Raw genomic sequence first — 20,177 nt, forward strand, 5'->3', positions numbered from 1 at the left:
TCCATGTGCCTTTTTGAGTTGGTATCTCCTGTCCATTGCAGAGTCCACGGACCCTTCTGGCAGAAATCGACATTGCATTTATTCTAGAGCCCAGTAGGCTAATGTCTCTTTGAGCATCTCTCATATAAAGCACAGCGTCTTTTATATGCCCCAGGGTCAGTAATATAGTATCCTTGTCCAAGGTATCAAGTTCCTCAGATAAGGTATCTGTCCATGCTGTTACAGCACTACACATCCAGGCCGACGCAATCACCTGCCTTAGTAAGGTACCTGAATGTGTATAAACGGACTTCAGGATACCCTCCTGCTTTCTATCCACAGCTTCTTTTAGGGTGGCCGTATCCTGTGACGGCAGGGCTACCCTCTTGGATAAGCGTGTTAAAGCTTTGTCTACCCTAGGGGAGGATTCCAAGCGTAACCTGTCCGTTGGCGGGAAAGGATACGCCATAAGCATCCGTTTGTAAATCTGCAGTTTTCTATCTGGAGATTCCCAAGCCTTTTCACATAACTCATTTAACTCATGTTTTCCCCATACATATAAACCCTCTTGTCAGGGACTGGGGTTTCCTCTGTGATGTGCAACACATCCTTCATTGCTATAATCATGTAACGGAGGGCTTTTGCCATTTTAGGCTGTAACTTTGCATCATCTCCATCGACACTGGATTCAGAATCCGTGTCGATATCTGTGTCAACAAATTTGGGATAGTGGGCGCTTCTGAGACCCTGACGGCCTCTGCGACATAGGATCAGGCATGGGCTGAGACCCCGGCTGTCCCCAAGGCTTCAGCTTTATCCAACCTTTTATGCAAGGAAGTAACATTATCATTTAAAACCTTCCACATATCCATCCAATCAGGTGTCGGCGCCGTCTGCGGCGACCCCACATTAATTTGTTCCCGCTCTGCTTCCACATAGCCTTCCTATTCAAACATGCCGCCACAAGTGTACCGACACACCACACACACGGGGGATGCTCTATTTGAAGACAGTTCCCCCACAAGGCCCTTTAGAGAGACAGAGAGAGAGTGTATGCCAGCACACACCCCAGCGCTATATGTCCCAGGAATCACACAGTAAAGTAGTGTTAACCCAGTAGCTGCTGTATATACTGTTTTTGCTCCAAATTTATGTGCCGCTCCTCTCTTTTTACCCTCTTCTACAGGGGAGAGCCCGGGGAGCTTCCGCTCAGCGGAGCTGTGGAGAGAAAATGGCGCTGGTGAGTGCTGAGGAAGAAGCCCGGCCCCCTCTTCGGCGGGCTTCTGTCCCACGATTTTGTGTAAAAATATGGCGGGGGCCCATGCATATATACAGTGCCCAACTGTATATATGCCCACTTTTGCCAAGAGGTCTCTAATTGCTGCCCAGGGCCCCCCCCCCCCCAGTGACCGGAGTATGTGGGTTTCGTGTGGCAGCAATGGCGCACAGCTGCAGTGCTGTGTGCTACCTCATATGAAGACTGGAGTCTTCTGCCGTCGATTTCGAAGTCTTCTTGCTTCTGTCACAGGCTTCTCTCTTCCGGCTCTGTGAGGGGGACGGCGGCGCGGCTCCGGGATCGGACGACCAAGGGTGCGATCCTGTGTACGATCCCTCTGGAGCTAATGGTGTCCAGTAGCCTAAGAAGCAGGACCTATCTACAGTGAGTAGGGCTGCTTCTCTCCCCTCAGTCCCACGTAGCAGAGAGTGTTGCTAGCAGATCTCTGAAAATAAAAAAAAAACCTAGCAAAATACTTTCTTTTTAGCAAGCTCAGGAGAGCTCACTAAGTAGCACCCAGCTCGTCCGGGCACAGATTCAAACTGAGGTCTGGAGGAGGGACAGAGGGAGGAGCCAGAGCACACCAGTATCCAAATTCTTTCTTAAAGTGCCCTGTCTCCTGCGGAGCCAGTCTATTCCCCATGGTCCTTACGGAGTGCCCAGCATCCACTAGGACGTTAGAGAAATTTGGTTGAGAGACCGATGCTGTCCAGCAACCTCTCCATGGATGGCGCCTATATCAGAAGATAGTCCAGGTACGGAATTATGTTCCCTCCCTGCTTGTGGAGTATAAACATAATTTCTGCCATCACTTTGGTGAACACCCTCGGTGCCGTGGAAAGACCAAATGGCAGGGCCTGGAACGGATAGTGACAGTCCTGTAGTGCAAACCGTAGATAAGCTTGGTGAGGTGGCCAGATCGGAATGTGATGGTACGCATCCTTGATATCCAGAGAAACAAGGAATTCCCCTTCCTCCAGACCCGAGACTCCACCTTGAACTCTTAAGAACGGGTCCAAGGACTTGAGGTTCAGAATTGGACGTACCGAATCGTCCGGTTTCGGTACTACAAACAAGTTGGAATAATACCCCTTGTTGTGTAGAGGAGGTGGAACTGGAACAATGACTTGAGTCTGTACCAGTTTTTGGATGGCCTACTGTAAAGTTATACTTGCCTCTTGTGAAGCTGGTAAGCCTGATTTGAAGAATCTGTCAGGTGTGCCGACACTGCCATAGCGGTGGTGCGTGCATCAAGCAAACCAAACTCTTTTATGGCTTCCACCATAAAGTTCGTAGAGTCCTGTATATGCTGCAGGAGTAAAACATCCCCCCTAGACAAGGAATCTTACCCCTCAATTAGGTTACCTGACCATTTAGCAATGGCTTTTGTGATCCACACACATGCAATAGTGGGTCTATGGGCCACCCCAGCAGCTGTGTACAATGATTTGAGTGTAGTCTCAATTTTACGATCAGCCGTATCTTTTAGGAAGGCTGCACCAGGGACAGGCAATAACATTTTACGTGACAGCCTAGAGACTAAAACGTCCACTATCGGTGGATTTTCCCATTTTTTCTTATCCTGCAGAGGAAAATGAAAAGAGGAGAGCAACCTTTTAGGGATTTGAAATTTTTTATCAGGATTAACCCACGGTCCTTCAAACAGGGTATTCAATTCCTTTAACCGAGGAAAAGTGACCGAGGACTTCTTATTTTAATGTAAAAAAGATTACTCACACTCCTCTGACACATTATCAGGAATTTGCAGAACATCTCTGATAACCTCTATGTTCCTTGTGATAGAGTAGCATCCCCCCCACCCTCCTCCATGTCTGAACTCTCAGCGTCAGACTGCAGGATATGGGCTAGTGATCGTTTCATTGAGGACAAATAGGAGGGGATTAAGACGCTGGTTTGGGGACTGAGTCTCTATTCATCAACTCATCCACAGTCTGTCTTAAGTATTGTGTCTCTTTCTCATTGCGGGATAGCTTTGTAGAAACATTTGAGATCATTCACTTGATGGAATTAACCCATTCCGGTTCAGCCCCACTATTCTGGGAAGGTGCACTGCCCCGAGTACCCAGTAGTGAGCCCCCTGGTGAAGAGGAACACTCCGCTGTACAAGAAACACACTTTTTGCCTGACATAATGTAAATGTGACAGCACACACACACACAGGAAAAAGGTTAAGCACAATTAACCCACAAAGAGCCCTTTAGGGAGACAGAGTAATTTGGAGCCAGACCCCAACGCGCCCTTATCGCTAATGCCAAGCTTAACCGGGTCGCAGACTAAGTACTCTGATAGGGGATTAAGTACACTAATAATCGCTTTACCCCTGCTATGACCTGGCACCGCTGAGGTAATCTGGAGTCACACTGGAAGAGCTGCGCGCCCCTGTCAGTCAGCATCTGTGTCCACTGCAGAAGGAAAATGGCACTGGTGAGCTGCTGAATCTGGTGCTTAAAATGAAGAGAACACAGTTTTAAGGCTGTTTTTACCAGTGTGGGCACTGTGTACAGAGACGCAGCTGTGTACTGTCTCTGGAAACGCAATCTGCCCCGGTTAGAAGCCCTGCCTGAAAATAACAAACATACAAAATAAATGCAAAAAACTCTTCAGGAGCATCCATAAGCTTGAGCTCCTCCGGGCACATTTTCTGAACTGAGTCTGGTAGGATTTTGGTTACCTACCGGTAAATCCTTTTCTCGTAGTCCGTAGAGGATGCTGGGCGCTCGCCCAGTGCTTCGTTTTACTGCAGCCGTTATCTGGTTCAGTACAACTTTGTTTAGTTATGTACAGCATTGTTACTTGGTAAGTGTTGTTTCAGCAGTTGCTGAGTTTTTCAAGCTAGTTCGCTTGATGTGCCTTGTATGTGTGAGCTGGTATGAATCTCGCCACTATCTGTGTTAAATCCTTCTCTCGAAGATGTCCGTCTCCTCGGGCACAGTTTCTATACCGAGTCCGGTAGGAGCGGCACAGAGGTAGGAGCCAGCCCATACGATCAAATTCTTAAAGTGCCCATGGCTCCTAGTGGACCCGTCTATACCCCCATGGTACTAAATGGAACCCCAGTATCCTCTAGGATGTAAGAGAAAAATCTGATATCCAAATTACTTCTGCTCCCAAGCATTTTGGATAAGGGATACTCAACCTGTACTATATTTCAACATCCTATGACACCTGACCTGCTGTTGCAATTCTAATTAGCACAGTAATATATTTATTAAACCTGATCAAAATATTGAAGACATGGACTTGTTACACTTACCTAAAAGGGTACATAAATGTAGCTTCAATGGTATGATTTTCAGCTAACTTTTTATCCTCACAGGACACAATCATACTAGTAGTTCCAGAATAACCACCACATGTAGCAAACGAGAAGATTGAAAAAATCTAAAAAAGAAAAGAAAAAACCAGACTGATGTTATACAAACATGACAATACCTGCATTGTAATAAGTTGATCAAATGAATTAATAATATTCAGAAACTTATGGGAGCAAATGACAATTGAACACTGGAAAACAGACAAAAATTGCCAGACAAATTGATAAAATCCATTTGATTATCTGAATGTCATTTGCTCCCACACACTACCAGATTTTCTTTCCAACCAGAAACAGTGAGCAGATAATCTTATAGTGTGTATCCAGCTTTACTGTCAGTGGTATTAACAGAATGTATTTCATTCATACTACAGATGGAGCAGCACTCATCTGAGGCGGCTCCATCGCAAACTAGCACTCCTGGCATGACTGGGCAATCCGTCCGCCTAGTCACGCTGGGAGTGCACAGAGATGCTCTCATTCAGAGCGTCTCTGTCCGGGTACGCGATTCAAGTGAATGGCGCGCGTCTCCGTCACATGCGCCCAGTCGGAGACTCTGAGTCCTAGGCGCGCCTAGGCACAGACGGAGCCACGATCAGCGTGGCTTCATCTGTAGTTAAACAATAGTTAGCAGATAAGTCAGTGATCGCAAAAACGCGCAATATCACGTATTTTACCCAATATTAAGGACCAGTGACTCACTTTTTCAAGATGGGTGGGTCCCTGGGGAAGCGCTGCACTGGGATTGGTTACAGGTTTAATAATTGATGTCTCCCTAGCTCAACTGCAGTGGACTATAAAAGTGGAGGAGCAGCAGTCGGGCAAGGGAGGAGTCATTCATTAAACATGTAGCCAATCCCTGTGGAGCGCTTCCCAGGGACCCATCTTTCTGGAAAAAGTACATATGCTGTCAGCAGGGAGCCGCGCTCAGTGATTAAAGCGTTCTGCCTCCATCCGCCCACTCCTATTTTCTCCAGCGGCAAGCTGCTGGAATACAGATTCCCGTGGTCTCGGCGCTGCCCCCACAGTTCTCCAGATACCGCACTACTATGTGATACCAGCGGAGGGAAGCTGGGAGTAGAGAGCCATCTGAGCCGCCTACTCGTTGCAGACCACCTGTTCACACTCTGAGGCATCGGATACGGACTGACCAGCGGAGCCTGCACAGTGACACCATTGTGGCAGAAAGAGGCGGCTAAGCCTACCGAGACACAGGTCACTGATGGGTGGCTCTATAGCAGGGCTGGGCAAATTCTGACTGTGGGCAGCATGTGGCCCGCAAGGCACTTGGTCCAGCCAGTTTTCTGGCATTGAACTGTTTGTTTATTGGTCCGACTCCGCAGTGGTTGCACATAAACTACAGATCTCGACAGCCTGTGCTGCTGGGATCCAAACAGCTGAACACAGCACTCTGTTGTGGGGGTGGAGACAAGCTGAGCAGCCAGCAACCAAGTGCAGAGAGAGCCTCAGCTGGGTGAGAATCTACTTTCAAATTGTAATGTAAGGTGCCAGTGCAAGCTGTGAGCAGAGGGCAAAGAGCTATGAGCTGGAGGGAGAACAGCTTGTGGACATTGCAGACAGCAGAGTATGTATGGAGAAAAGCTGTAATTCTACCTTTTTGCCCAGTGGTATAATGTGGAATATGAATTTAATTTAGAGATTGAATAAAGATAAAATTTCTCCTTCTATGAGTATAAACATTTCAATGTTTTTATCCAGATCAATATGTGATAAAAACATTGATACGTTGACAATCGTAGGAGGGGGAATGGTCTCTTTATTCAATATCCTGGCATTTATGTCCAATCCACCATTTGCGTCTCTTCACTGTTTACGAATACCTGCCAAATGTCCCCCCAGCTGAAATATTTGCCCACCCATGCTCTTAGGTATGCTGAACTGCAGTGCCTGCAAAATTGTCATGAGTCTCATAGATGAAGGCTTATGGCTGGGGTAATGGTCAGCATTACTGCCTTACAGCACAGAGGTCCTGGGTTTAATTCCCACCAATACCCTAACTGTGTGTACTTTGTATGTTTTCCACTTTGTATATTCTTCCCGTACTTGTGTGGGTTTCCTCTCGCACTCCAAAAATATACTGGTAGGTTAATTGGCTGATGGGCAAAGTGGTTCTCTATCTACCATCAAATTCTCTGTTTCAATCTGAGGACACTGGCAGTCCTGATTAGATTTTATCCTTTTTGAAATGTAAATACTGCATATATAAAGGATGTATGTAAGTAATGGGCCACATACTAAATGATCTTGTTATATTACTAGAGGCAAAACAATTATAATTATTGGCGGGGGGTGGCGGACAATAATGTTATGCGTAGGGGTGGCCTAAACCCTAAATTTGCTTCTGGGGGACCACCAACAGGCTAAGACCACCGGAGGCAGCCATCCGCAAGGTGAGGGGCCACTGCAACCAGGACATTGTTGCAAAAAGAGCAGAGAAAGTACAGAGAAGGTAGTGTGTAGCTGTAGTGCCACAACAGCAGTTGTTGCAGTGTGTGTCTGTAGTGGGGGCACGGTGATTACAGTGTGTCTATTTAGTAAGGGTGCAGTGTTTGGCTGTGGTGACACAGCGGTGAGCTAGGATTGCAGCATATTCTAAGTGTTATTACACCCTTTCCTCCTCCTGACCCCCAGTACTATCTACCCTTCCCTAATCCCAGTACTGCCTGCCTCTAAATCCATCCTTGTTCCAGCTGCTTTCCACCTTTACCCCCTCCTTACCCCTAATACTGCCTGCCCCAAACCACCTCCTTGCCCACCAGTAATACCCCAGCTATCATCTATCCTTAACCCCTCACTAGCCCCAGAACTGCCTGCCCCTAGCCCCTTCCTTGCCCCTCAGCACAATCCCAACTGCTGTCTGCATTTACCCCCTTTCTACCCCCAGCACTGAATGCCCTTACCCCCAACTGTACCCTAACTTCTCCTTGCCTCTACCTCCAGCTCTAACCAGCTTCTCCCTGCCTCTCCCCTATAATATGTGATGGGACCCAGAAACAGTGGAATAGGACCCCAATTTTTTAACGTAATGGGTCCCTGGGACCCACAATTTATTTTGCCTGGCACGATCACTATGTATTGTTCCTTACGGTGCCCACACACGATGAGATCTGTGCTAGGTGCAATTTGAGCCTATTCAATGTGTGCCGTGCGATTTGGACTAAATGGTATGTGATTTGAACTACACATAATTTTGACTACACTACAATATGTAATGTATGCGATGGAGTAGAAAAATACCTGCCTGCACATAACATTAGCTTAGGGCACCTATTAAAATGCATTGCCCTTAGACAGGATCTGGAAAAAATAAATAAAAAAGAATCGCACTCAATTGCAAGCAATATTTACATTCTGTTCACTTGCAATTTACTGTGCAGTTACTTGCCTCCAGAGCCATTGAAAACAATACCATGCAGGCCCCCATCCACTAGTGCGATATTGCCTGTTTTTATGCAATTGAGACGAAATAGTGAGACAGTATGCATGAAAAGTGTCACATTGCATGTACTTTTCGTGCAATTGCAATGTGAGGCGCGTTACCATGTGCCTTGTATAACAAATCACATGGGCTGACTTATATTTATCTCAATTGCATGGACATAGGTTTAATAACGTTGGATCGCATGAGATAAATCACATGTAAGATTAAAAATAAACTAAAAATACACTCAAGTTGCAAATCGCAGGGCTTCGGAGAAGCTCCCAGCCATATTGCAGGAAAAATGGATGCAAGTCATTGCTGAGATGGGGGCCTTTAAAATACGATTTTGGCTCTTCAGTTCGACACTTTTTGTTTAAATTGAATAATGAGAGATCTCTTTGGCGATTTATGATGGGTATACATTATGAGGTGTGGCAATTAAATAACAAGACTGATGCTATTATTTACATTTAAGTACATTTTAACTCCATTCCCCTTCTATGTACATTCTTATTTCTCATTGGTCAAAGCCGTGCTGTAGCTCATTATTTGTTAGCTGTCTTAACAGCTGCGTTGCATTGTTCTTTATATCAATAACCGATGCAAAACAGGTTCCCTTGAGAACAGATCTGACATTAGGGAAAATAAGGAAGTCGCAAGCTGTAGGTCCTGCGAGTATGCAATCTGTTTCTCAGCGAAAAACTCCTTCACAGAGAGAGAGCTGTGTGGGCTAGTGCGTTGTCCTGATGGAGGATAAAACCCCTTTCCCACAATTCTGGCCTCTTTCTTCTGATTCTTTCATGCAAATTTTCTAGAACATTTTTGCACAAATGTTGATTCACTGCTACCCTTCTGGTACCTAGTCTGCCTGGATATCACAGAAAACAATTGGCATGGCTTAGAATTTGGTAATTATGGCGTTTTCCAGTGCAGCGACTGGCATTTTGTCTTAGGATCACACTGGAAGATCCATGTTTCATCACAGGTAATAATCTAAAAAATGTGAATATGCTTGAATTTGTTCCAAAATGTCTGTAAAATTTGCTTTCGATTTTCTTTCTGCTTGGCAGTGAGAAGCCTCGGATTCATGTTAGCATAAACTTTTGTCATATTAACATCTTGATGTAAAACTTGCCTAACCGCTTCTTTGTCGATGTTTCCCATTTTTGGCATCACTCGGATGCACCACATTTTCATTTGCTTTTGATGTGCAAAGCGTTCCGGGACGTTCATCAACTTCGACATCCTCATGACCGTCACTAAATCTTTTGTGGCACTCAAACACACATCCTGTGATGTACAATCTGTCCGGTGGTCTGTGTTAGCATACGGAAAGCTTCAGTAGGCGTTTTGTTCAATTTAACTAAAAATGTAACGCTGCTCTACTTTTGTACTAAGCATTTTTACTACACATGGGGAAAAAACTCAACATCTGCGAAAGCTATGCGATAGCAAAGTATCTGTGCGAGACGGGTGTAACTTGCAAAACTGTTTTGGGATAGTACAAGTTCAAAATGTTTCCCCACTCCCTTTTAACTCACGTAGTATGGTTTATTATTTAGAAACACAGGGCCTAATCCAGGTCACATCGCAAAGGCAATGCTACGGGACCCGCGCGCAGGTCCAGTCTTCCGAGCGCAGTTAATGCAGTCTGCCCGTGAAACAGCGTTTTGGGGGAAGCTGCGTGTCGTTGTGCACAGCTGATCCGATGGAAGAAATGGCGGCAGGACTCCTGCCAGCTCAGCCAGGAGGCTTCCATAGCTTCTGCAACCAAGCTCAATTGCGTTGCAATCGCAATTAGAGCGTGATCGCAGTGGGTGGTTGACTGTTAGCATGCTGGGTAGCCCCCAGCATGCTACTGAAAGGATTGCAGATGCTGCTTACCGAATATGGTCCACAGCCTTGGTATTAATAGCCAGACCTCATAAGATATTGGCAACTGGTGCCAACAACTAGACAAATGCAGATCGACCAAAACCATCCTGAATACGGTCGATATACGCTGCACATAATACCTAATAATTGTTTTGTTCCAACCGATCCGTTCAATTCCAAATAGTATCGCTGATATAGTGTCTCTGTACACACGGTCAGATATTTGTGCTTTCAGGCTAGATAATGCCAATTATTTTCAATAATGGGCTGGCCTGGATGGAACAATACAGGAAGAGGAAGTACGGTACAGGTTGAGTATCCCATATCCAAATATTCAGAAATATGGACTTTGAGTGAGATTGTGAAACCTTTGTTTTTTGATGGCTTAATGTACACAAACTTTGTTTAATACAAAGTTATTAATAATATTGTATTAAAGGACCTTCAGGCTGTGTATAGGTGTATATGAAACATAAATGAATTGTGTGAATGTAGACACACTGCTTAATGCACAATGTTATAAAAAATACTGGCTAAAATGAGTTCCAGGCTGTGTGTATAAGGTGTATATGTAACATAAATGCATTATGTGCTTAGATTTAGGTCCCATCACCATGATATCTCATTATGGTATGCAATTATTCCAAAATATGGAAAAATCCGATATCCAAAATACCTCTGGTCCCAAGCATTTTGGATAAGGGATACTCAACCTGTATTAGCTTTTTGTTTTTTTTAAATAAACAAATTTTATCGATTTTCACATAATTTTCCAGACTTTTCTTGTAAAACATAGGCAAAACATCACATGCAAATATACATGTTTCAATATCATTCAGTGTCTAACAGGGATGGCATCATTCTAATTACTTATATTTTTTTATCCAGAACAGTCAAGCACCAAACAAAAATCAAAACCTTATTTACCATCATGTAAAATAATACCCATAACAACATGTCTGCCAAGAACAAGCACAAAAATGCATTTTAGGGAAAGGGGAGACAAGACAAAACGCATACACACACAAAGGAGTAAATTTACTAAGATGGGAGTTCTATTTAAGATGTCTATATAGGATGTTGCCCATAGCAACCAATCAGAATCCAGGTACTATCTTCTAGACGGTGCTAGATAAAGGAGTAGAATCTGATTGGTTGCTATTAGCAACATCCCATCTTAAATAGAACTCCCATCTTAGTAAATTTACCCCAAAGACTGGAAACACCAACCACAGAAGATAAGTCAGGTATTGTGGTACAATAGTATTTTTATAAAGTATAGCATTATTGGACGCTTCTTCTGAGGTAGTTTCTTAAAAAGCGATAAGCGCAGCGCAAGACAAGACAGGACATAACCAGAAATTCCTGCTCTCTACATCTAATTCAATGATTATATTCTATTCCACCTCATATCTAGTTTTAGTAATCCATAATTCCGCCTCTGTAGGTGACAAATTACGCTATCTATCCATGACAGTTATGAAGTGTTATCCAGTTGCTTGTAAAGAAACCACTCCGTGGTTTCAAATAATTTATAGATATGGGTTTGTACCGTAGTTCCTAGACTAGAGATATATGCATCCGATTTCCTCATACATTTTATAACTCCGTTTTCATTGTCAGGTAGAGAAGCTCTACGTTCAAAATATAAGCCCCTGAGGATCATGAAGGTAAGCATCCTTTATGTCCAGGGAAACCATCCAATTACCCCCCTCCAGGCTGGCGATGACCGCTTTGAGCGATTCCATCTTGAACTTGAACTTTTTCAAGTACAGGTTCAGGGATTTCAGATTCAAAATGGGTCTAACCGAACCGTCCTGTTTCGGAAACACAAACAGGGTTGAGTAATACCCCTTTCCTTGCTGGAGAAGAGGAACCTTGACTATCACCTGTTGCAGGTACAATTTTTGAATTGCAGTTAACACTAGCTCCCTTTCTGACGGAGAAGCTGGCAGAGCCGGTTTGAAAAACCGGCGAGGAGGCATCTCTTTGAATTCCAGCCTGTATCCCTGAGAAACAATCTCTATTGCACAGGGATCCACCTGTGAGTGAACCCAGACGTGGCTGAAAAATCGAAGACGTGCCCCCACTTGATATGGCCCCCCCCAGGGAAGTCTGCTCCTGGGAACTGCCTTTACCTCTGGCAAGAAAGGACGATCCCCGTACCTTTTTGCTTTCATTTGAACGAAAGGACTGCATTTGGTAATGAGGTGCCTTCTTAGTATGTTGTGGGGGAACATAAGGTAAAAAATTCGATTTACTAGCCGCAGCAGTAGAGACAAGGTCAGAGAGGCCTTCTCCAAACAACTCCTCCCCCTTGTAAGGCAACGACTCCATATGCCGCTTTGAGTCGGCATCCCCCGTCCACTGTCGGGTCCATAAGAGTCGCCTAGCAGAAATAGACATAGAATTTATTCTGGAGCTTAGTAAACAAATGTCTCTTTGAGCATCCCTCATATATAACGCAGCATCCTTGAAATGCTCTAGGGTCATTAGAATGGTATCCTTATCTAGGGTCTCAATCTCCGTAGACAAGGAATCTGTCCACGCTGCAACAGCACTACAAACCCAGGCCGATGCCATAGCCGGCCTAACAATAGTACCAGAATGTGTGTAAATATACTTCATGGTAACTTCCTGCTTACGGTCCGCAGGATCCTTGAGGGTAGCAGTATCCTGGGAAGGCAGTGACACCTTCTTGGATAAGCGTGTCAATGCCTTGTCTACTTTAGGCGAAGATTCCCATTGTATCCTGTCCTTTTGTGAGAAGGGATACGCCATAAGAATCCTTTTGGGAACTTGTAGTCTCCTGTCTGGAGATTCCCAAGCCTTTTTGCACAATTCGCTTAGCTCAAATGAGGCCGGAAAGGAGATCTCAAGCTTTTTCTCTTTATACACGTGTACCCTCGTGTCAGGGACAGGGGGTTCCTCAGCAATATGCAAAACCTCTTTAATAGCAATGATCATGTAACGAATACCTTTTGCCACTTTTGGCTGTAATTTTGAATCCTCATAGTCGACACTGGAATCTGAATCCGTGTCGGTATCTGTGTCAGTGATCTGGGATAATGTGCGTTTCTGAGACCCAGAAGGTCCCGGTGCCACTGGGACAGGCATGGTCTGACTACCTGACTGATCCCTAGCCTCAGTCTTGTCTAATCTCTTATGCAATAAATTTACATTAGCATTCAAGACATTCCACATATCCATCCAGCCCGTTGTCAGCGTTGTCGACGGCGACCTGACATAGGGAAACTCTTTTCTGAAGACAGGTTCCCCTTTAGGCCCTTTGGAGAGACAGAGAGAGAGTATGCCAGCACACACCCCAGCGCTATATGACCCCAGAGAAAAACACGTTTACCCAGTAGCGCTGCTGTAATGTATAAATCGACAATTATGTGCCCCCCCCCTCTACTTTAAAACCCTCTTTCACCGTGTGTCAAGCAGTGGAGAGTCCGGGGAGCTTCCCCTCAGCGGCGGGCTTCTGTCCCACTCAAACTTAATAAAATATGGCAGGGGCTATAATATACATGTACAGTGCCCACCTGTACATGTATATAGTAATTTGCCATAGGAGAGGTATTCTAGTGCAGCCCAGGGCGCCCCCCCTGCGCCCTGCACCCTTACAGTGACCGGAGTGTGTGAGGTGTATGGGAGCAATGACGCACAGCTGCAGTGCTGTGCGTTACCTCAGTGAAGCACCCGAGAGCTTCTGCCGCCTCAGTAGTCTTCTTTCTTCCGGCTCTGTGAGGAGAACGGCGGCGCGGCTCTGGGATGAACGCCCAGGACGAACCTGTGTTCCACTCCCTCTGGAGCTAATGGTGTCCAGTAGCCGAGAAGCAGAGCCTATCATTTAAGTAAGTCTGCTCCTCTCTCCTCAGTCCCTCGATGCAGGGAGTCTATTGCCAGCAGGGCTCCCTGAAAATAAGAAAAAAACCTAACCAAACGCTTTCTTAGCAGGAAACTCAGGAGAACTCCCTGCAGTGCACCCATCTTCCTCTGGGCACAGTCTAAAACTGAGGTCTGGAGGAGGGGCATAGAGGGAGGAGCCAGTGCACACCCAGTCTGAAGTCTTTCTTAAAGTGCCCATGTCTCCTGCGGAGCCCGTCTATTCCCCATGGTCCTTACGGAGAACCAGCATCCTCTAAGACGTTAGAGAAAGTTATTATGTGGGATCCCTTATTTTAACTGCAGTTCGGAGAATGAAAGTAAAGCTTTGCTCCCAGGATCAAAAACATCCTTTACAGCTGTTATTCCTTTATCTCTCCAGCCCAAGAAAGTGCACGGTGTCAAGACCTTGACTGAAACATGTTTCCCCAAAAGGTGTCATAAGCAGAAACGCCTGGGTTGCTTTGCAAGTTAGTATGAGAAGAGTGCCATGCTCTATAAAGGTTGGGCAAAAAGGATATCTGACATCATCCCAGGTGGAAGTTGTTTCCGAGGAGTATGGATGTAACACTGCTATTTCCAGTTTATAATTAATAAATATGGATCTGCCCCAAAGTAAGTCCATAATGTATCTAAACATTGCTGCTCTACTGAATATTGTCACATCAGGGATACCCAAGCCTCCCTCCTCTCTAAGGGTGCATACACACGGTGAGATTCGGACTTATCCGATTCTCACCGTGCGACAGGGGGCCGGGTCGGCACTTAGCCAGTATCGCAAGCACATAATGAGTGTGCTTGCGATGCTGGCTATGTGCGATGTCAATCCTGACTATCTCTTCTATAGAGATAGTCAAGATTGACTTGCCTGCACAGCCTATTTTTTCGTCCGATGCCGACCGCGCGGGGCCGCGCATCGGCATCGGATCGGGATCGCAAGGTGACTGTCACCTTGCGATCTGCACTATCTTTTCTTCCGATTCTGACTATATAGTCAGAATCGGAAGAAAAAATCGTACCGTGTGTACACACCTTAAGTAACTGAAGACTAGAATAGGATATTCTTGGTTTCTTACCGGCCCAGAGAAATTTCTTGAAATTTTGTTTACACATTGTATATCCTTTTTCATGAGAGTGCGCGGGAGCATCAATAATAAATATTCCACTGATGACCTCAGCCCTTCCCATTAATGATAAAGGGAGAATTTCCCAATCTTGTAATAATTTGGCCATAGAAGCCAGGACCAAAGTTGACAGAATATAAATCAGACAAAGACAGAGGTACACGTATTCCCAGGTATTTAAGGTGGCCACAAGCTACTTGGAATCTGGATAAAACGGGGTGAGTCGAAAACATAGTAACATCTCCTGACCATGGGAGTAATTCAGATTTGGTGATCTTTATCGGATATCCCGCAAAAGACCCAAAGGTTTCAATTAGAGACACTATTGCACAGATAGAGACTGAGGGTTAGATATGAACAAAAGCATATTATCGGCATATAGTGCCAGTTTAACTGTAACATTACCTATAGATATCTTGAAAAGAAAGGGGAGCTGCGTTAAGCTACCGCTGGTGGCTCTATCGCCATTGCGAAAAGAAGGGAGGAAAGGAGGCATCTCTGTTGTGTACACCTTTGGAACATAAAAGGGGGGAGACAGGTTGCAGTTACCCTATACTTGTGTTGACGGGGCTAAATATAATCTTTTGATAAGAGACAAAATCCTCAGGGGCTCCAAACCTCTGCAAAGTCTCAAACAAATTATCCCATGTAACAAGATCAAAGGCCTTTTCGGCGTCGAAGGAGAGAAGTACATTGGTATCCTGTGCCCCTGAGGATTTCAGGACCTGCATGACTGCCAATACCTTTCTAATATTACCGATGAACTGTCTGCCCCATATAAAACTAGTCTGATCATTTTGAACAACGCTGGGTATTATATATTAAGCCTGTCAGATATAAAAGTTGTTAGAATTTTATAATCCGAACTTACTAAAGATATAGGACGATATGAGCTAGGTAGAGTATGGTACCACCCAGGCTTCGGAAGCACTTCAATTACCGCATAATTAAGATGCAGAGATAGAGTTTCACCCTTAAGAAAAAGATTCTACATTTGAACCAAAGGTTCACAAATCCTAAGGGACAAAATTTTATAATATTCATTAGCAAGGCTATCCGGGCCAGGAACTTTACATGTCTTGAGTCCCTGAATAGTCTTGGATACCTCCTCTACTGTAAACGGGGCCAGCAAGCCTTCACCTTGTGAATCAGACATCTCAGGTAAGGGTAGATGCTAGAATCAAGTGGGCTAAGGGACCTTTTCAGTCAGGGGAAGGAGACACGACAAAAGGGGGGAGGAGCTAGGCCAGCGGGATAGTTCCTTTACTATCTACGCCACCAACTATTACATTTAGTAATTAGGTGGCGAGCGAAGTGGAGCGGAGCGAGCCACCGTGCCCGAAGCGTGGCGAGCGAAGCGAGCCCGCAAGGGTACTTTTCGGGTACCCTGTTCGCTCGTAGCTCCTCCCCCTGATGACGTGTCTGCTCCCCTAGATACATCAGAAGGTCCCTTCTCCCACTCCGAAATAGAACCAACCTTATTCCCATACCTATAAATTCTACAATCTTTGGAAAAAGTGTACTTAGCTTCCATCTGGCACATTACATTATCAAACATCACCTTTTGTTTCATGTATTCCGCCCTAGCGGCAGGAGGTGGTTTATTTATTTTTTTAATCTGGAAAGACTGGGTAAGAGCAGCTAGCATCTCTAAATAGTGGACATTCAACTCTTTGTCTCTTTTCTTGGAATAGGATATCATAACACCTCTCAGCACTGTCTTGGATGCTTGCCAAAACAGTGCTGGGTTGTCAATTTCACAGGACAGATTATTATGCTTATATTCTATCCATGCAGCGTACAGCATGTTGCGAAACTTCAATGAGGTCGCTAAATGTGATGGAAAATGCCAAGACTTTCCTTTATCAACATTAATTGCAAGCTTCATCCAACAGGGTGCATGATCAGATAAGCGGATATCCTCTATTTTACAATCTATAACGTTAGAAAAAAGGTAAGAAAGTCCATTCTTGACAAGGGCAGCAGACAAACAGGTGTAATCTTTTTCTACCGTGTAACAAGCTCGCCATACTGTACATCTATAAGTTTCAATTGGGAGCAAATATATGAAACCTAAGCGTGGAGAGTGGGGAAGTGAGGCACGGGAGGAGCTTCTATCCAGGTGCGACCACATTAAAATCTCCCCCATAAATCACTGGGGCCTCAGTGATACCAAGCAGTTCGTTAGAAATTTGTAAAAAAAAAAATGCCTACTGTAAGTATCTGGGGCGTACAAATTGCATAGCATGAACCTGGACGTGGTGATCGTGACATCAGCTATAACATACTGTCCCTGGGGGTCAGTATGACCAGAATTAATTACAACAGCTATGTTTTGACGTATAAGAATAACGCCCCCTATGGCCTTAGACGTAAATGAGGACGCAACAACCATCCAGCCTAACATGTTCAGCTTTACTACTTCATCGGGTAGTAAGTGCAATTCCTGAATGTAGGGGACATCAATCTTTTTTTGACAAGAACAGAAGTATCTTTTTTCGTTTTGCCGTAGAATTGATGCCACCTACATTCCAGGTACCAAATGTGATACTAGCCATTGTTAAAATGGTAATTTAACAGAGAACCTGCAGAGACGCAGAAAAAACAGGCAGGTATATAGCCTATCATTGCAATACACTCTAATAATTGGAAAAAGTCCATAGACAAAACATAAAAAAAAGGGTACACAAGACAAGACACATAAGGGAAATGAACATAGATAAGCGCAAAAAAACCTGATTCACACAAACACACTATAACCATCAAAAGAACAGAAAGAAAAAATATTATGGAGGCGCCGGGAAGCGTTTCCTCAATATATAAACAGCCTTCCAGTTTAAAAGTACCCATAACCAGGGTACTTCAGATATCTTGAAGTTCAAATAAAGAAAAAAATACACGGGAGTACCTAGCCCTCCGCAATAATAACAGCTATATAAAAAATGTATACACACACATCTTGTATGTTAGCGGCCTCTCATAAACATTACTCCAATTAAACAAATACAACTATCAGTGAAAATAGTAATTTCCAAACTATAACCCGTATAACAGTCGGCATTTTCCAAGGAAAGAACCTATAATATCCTGAGGATACACACGTAGTAAAAAACCAAAACACTTCTCATAAATGAATCAAACATTGGCATGTTAGCAGACTCATTAACTCTGAAGGCACATATTTACGACATATGAAAGCAGGCAGTGACTGCTAGAGCAATGTGCATTAGTAGCCAAATATACTGATAGTTGGCCACCAAATCAGGTAGAACCCAGAAACGCAGACATTCTGATTGGGCCACGCTGTGTCCTAACAAAATGTTCACGCATGAGGAACTTCAAAACAGTTGCAGAACATGAAGGAAAAAAAAAGAGCTGGAGGATCACAAAACAGGTCAGTCATTCTCTGCTACCGCCTTGTCTGTGTGGGCAGCGGAGACAGAGGAGGTCCCTTGATCTCGATAGTGCGCCTCAGCATCCTCAGAAGGGGTAAAGTCAATGGAGGAGTTCCCCTTAAAAATCCGGAGTCTAGCCGGATAGAGGAGGGCAAATCTGCGCCCATCTTTAACGAGTTGCATGCAAATGGGCAAGAATGCCTTCCTTGCCTTGGTAACTTCGGCCGAGTAGTCTTGGTAGATTAGTAATTTGGAAGTATGCTCTTCCCGTATAACATCCCGAATACGTCGAGAAGCCGTCCAGATGGCATCTTTGTGAGCGTAGTTTAGACATCTAAATATAACTACGCTGGGGCGTTGATTAGCCCGATCTTTGATGGGTCCTATACGATGTACCCTCTCTATAACCAGATTGGAGCATATAGCTTCAATATTTAACAGGGTTGGAAGAGTTACTTTCCCAAAAATTATATAATGCCGGGCCTTTAACAGCGTCTGATATTTCCCAGCACTTTGAGGTTATTGCACCAGGTTCTATTCTCAGGATCGTCAAGCTTGTTCCACATACAATATGGAAACTATCTTTTTGTAGCCTAGAAGTCACAGACTGCAAGGACTGAATATCCTGAAATTGCACTCCCATCCTGCTATCTAAAGTGGCCACTGAGGTTTCCAGTTGAACTTGCAGCTTGACCTGCTGTACAGCCTGGGCAAAGTGGGCTGCCTGTTCCTGAAGCAGGGGATGTATAGCGTCCTTTATTGCCTGCACCATGATGCTATTTGTAATGGGAGCTTCACACAGAGCAGACTGAGTGATGCTGCTGCTGGGAGCTGTGACAGGTAATGAGCTCTGCTGGGAGAGAGGGTCTAACAGGGAGTCTCTAGGGCTGTTGAAAGGGGACACAGAGCCCTGTGGTGTTCTCACCTCATGTGCAGGAGCAGCAGACAGAGCTTGCAGCCCACTTGCGGTGGCCATCTTGGATTCCCTGCGCCGCTCTGCCTTCTCTTTATTTTGTTTCCCGGCATGTTAGAAGTCAGGTAACACTGCAAACAGCTCAGGGAGCGACCAGCACACTTCAGGGGATCCTGTGCAGTGTTTGGACGCCGGCTAGTGGCAATTGCAAAATAGTATTGCGGCTGTGGAGCTCGCTCCTCACACTACCTTCCCCATCAAAGCCGGAACAGGAACCCTCACAGTATTCGCTATTACGGTATTGTGTTGTGTAGAAGCTCATTATATACTCTGCTGCTGCACTCCATTGATACTGTTGATTCTACTCTGGTTATTACAGCTGCAAGAATGGATCACGAACAAGCTGTTTCTGCCACACTGATACTTATGTCAGTGTCATCTGCGATAGCAGCTGTTAATTTACCCTGTACTTGTCCTATATTGTCTTCAACTCTAAAAGTCACTATTTTCCTGTTCTGATTATTTTGTTTATGTACTCTGTAATTGGCCGCTGCAGATCCCTTGTGGCACCATATAAAGAATAATAATAATAAATGGATAATAATAAAAAAAATAAAATAGATAATAATAATGTCACTATAGTGATCTTTCAGCAGGCTCATAATAGACAGGAGAAAAAGGTCCCTTATCATTAGGAGTTACTGGACCAAGAACGGACTACTGAGGAGGTAGTTCTTTACCCAATGTATTAAAGAGGAGAAGGAAATAAAAAATAAAAAAAAGAAGAAGACGAATTTGCTGCACTGGAATATCCATATATCAAAACACAAGTAAATATAACACCTGCAAACGTAATTAGATTTCTTAACTATACTAAGGGGTATATGCAATTGCGGTCGAATTCACGAAAATGTTGAAAAACGGGACATTTCCGCCCCCCCCAAAAAAATT

General features: G+C 44.5%; 1 protein-coding gene across 2 annotated transcripts in view; it reads right to left on the reverse strand.

Moving 5' to 3' along the window:
* Positions 1-20,177, reverse strand: part of SYPL1 (synaptophysin like 1) — a 166,622-nt gene that overhangs the window by 93,716 nt on the left and 52,729 nt on the right. For both annotated transcript variants that reach the window (XM_063927046.1, XM_063927047.1), the window contains one exon: positions 4,530-4,657. In XM_063927046.1, coding sequence (XP_063783116.1) covers positions 4,530-4,657 — 128 coding nt within the window. The remainder of the gene's footprint in view (positions 1-4,529; positions 4,658-20,177) is intronic.

This window comes from Pseudophryne corroboree, chromosome 6 (assembly GCF_028390025.1).
Source record: "Pseudophryne corroboree isolate aPseCor3 chromosome 6, aPseCor3.hap2, whole genome shotgun sequence".
NCBI lineage: Eukaryota > Metazoa > Chordata > Amphibia > Anura > Myobatrachidae > Pseudophryne > Pseudophryne corroboree.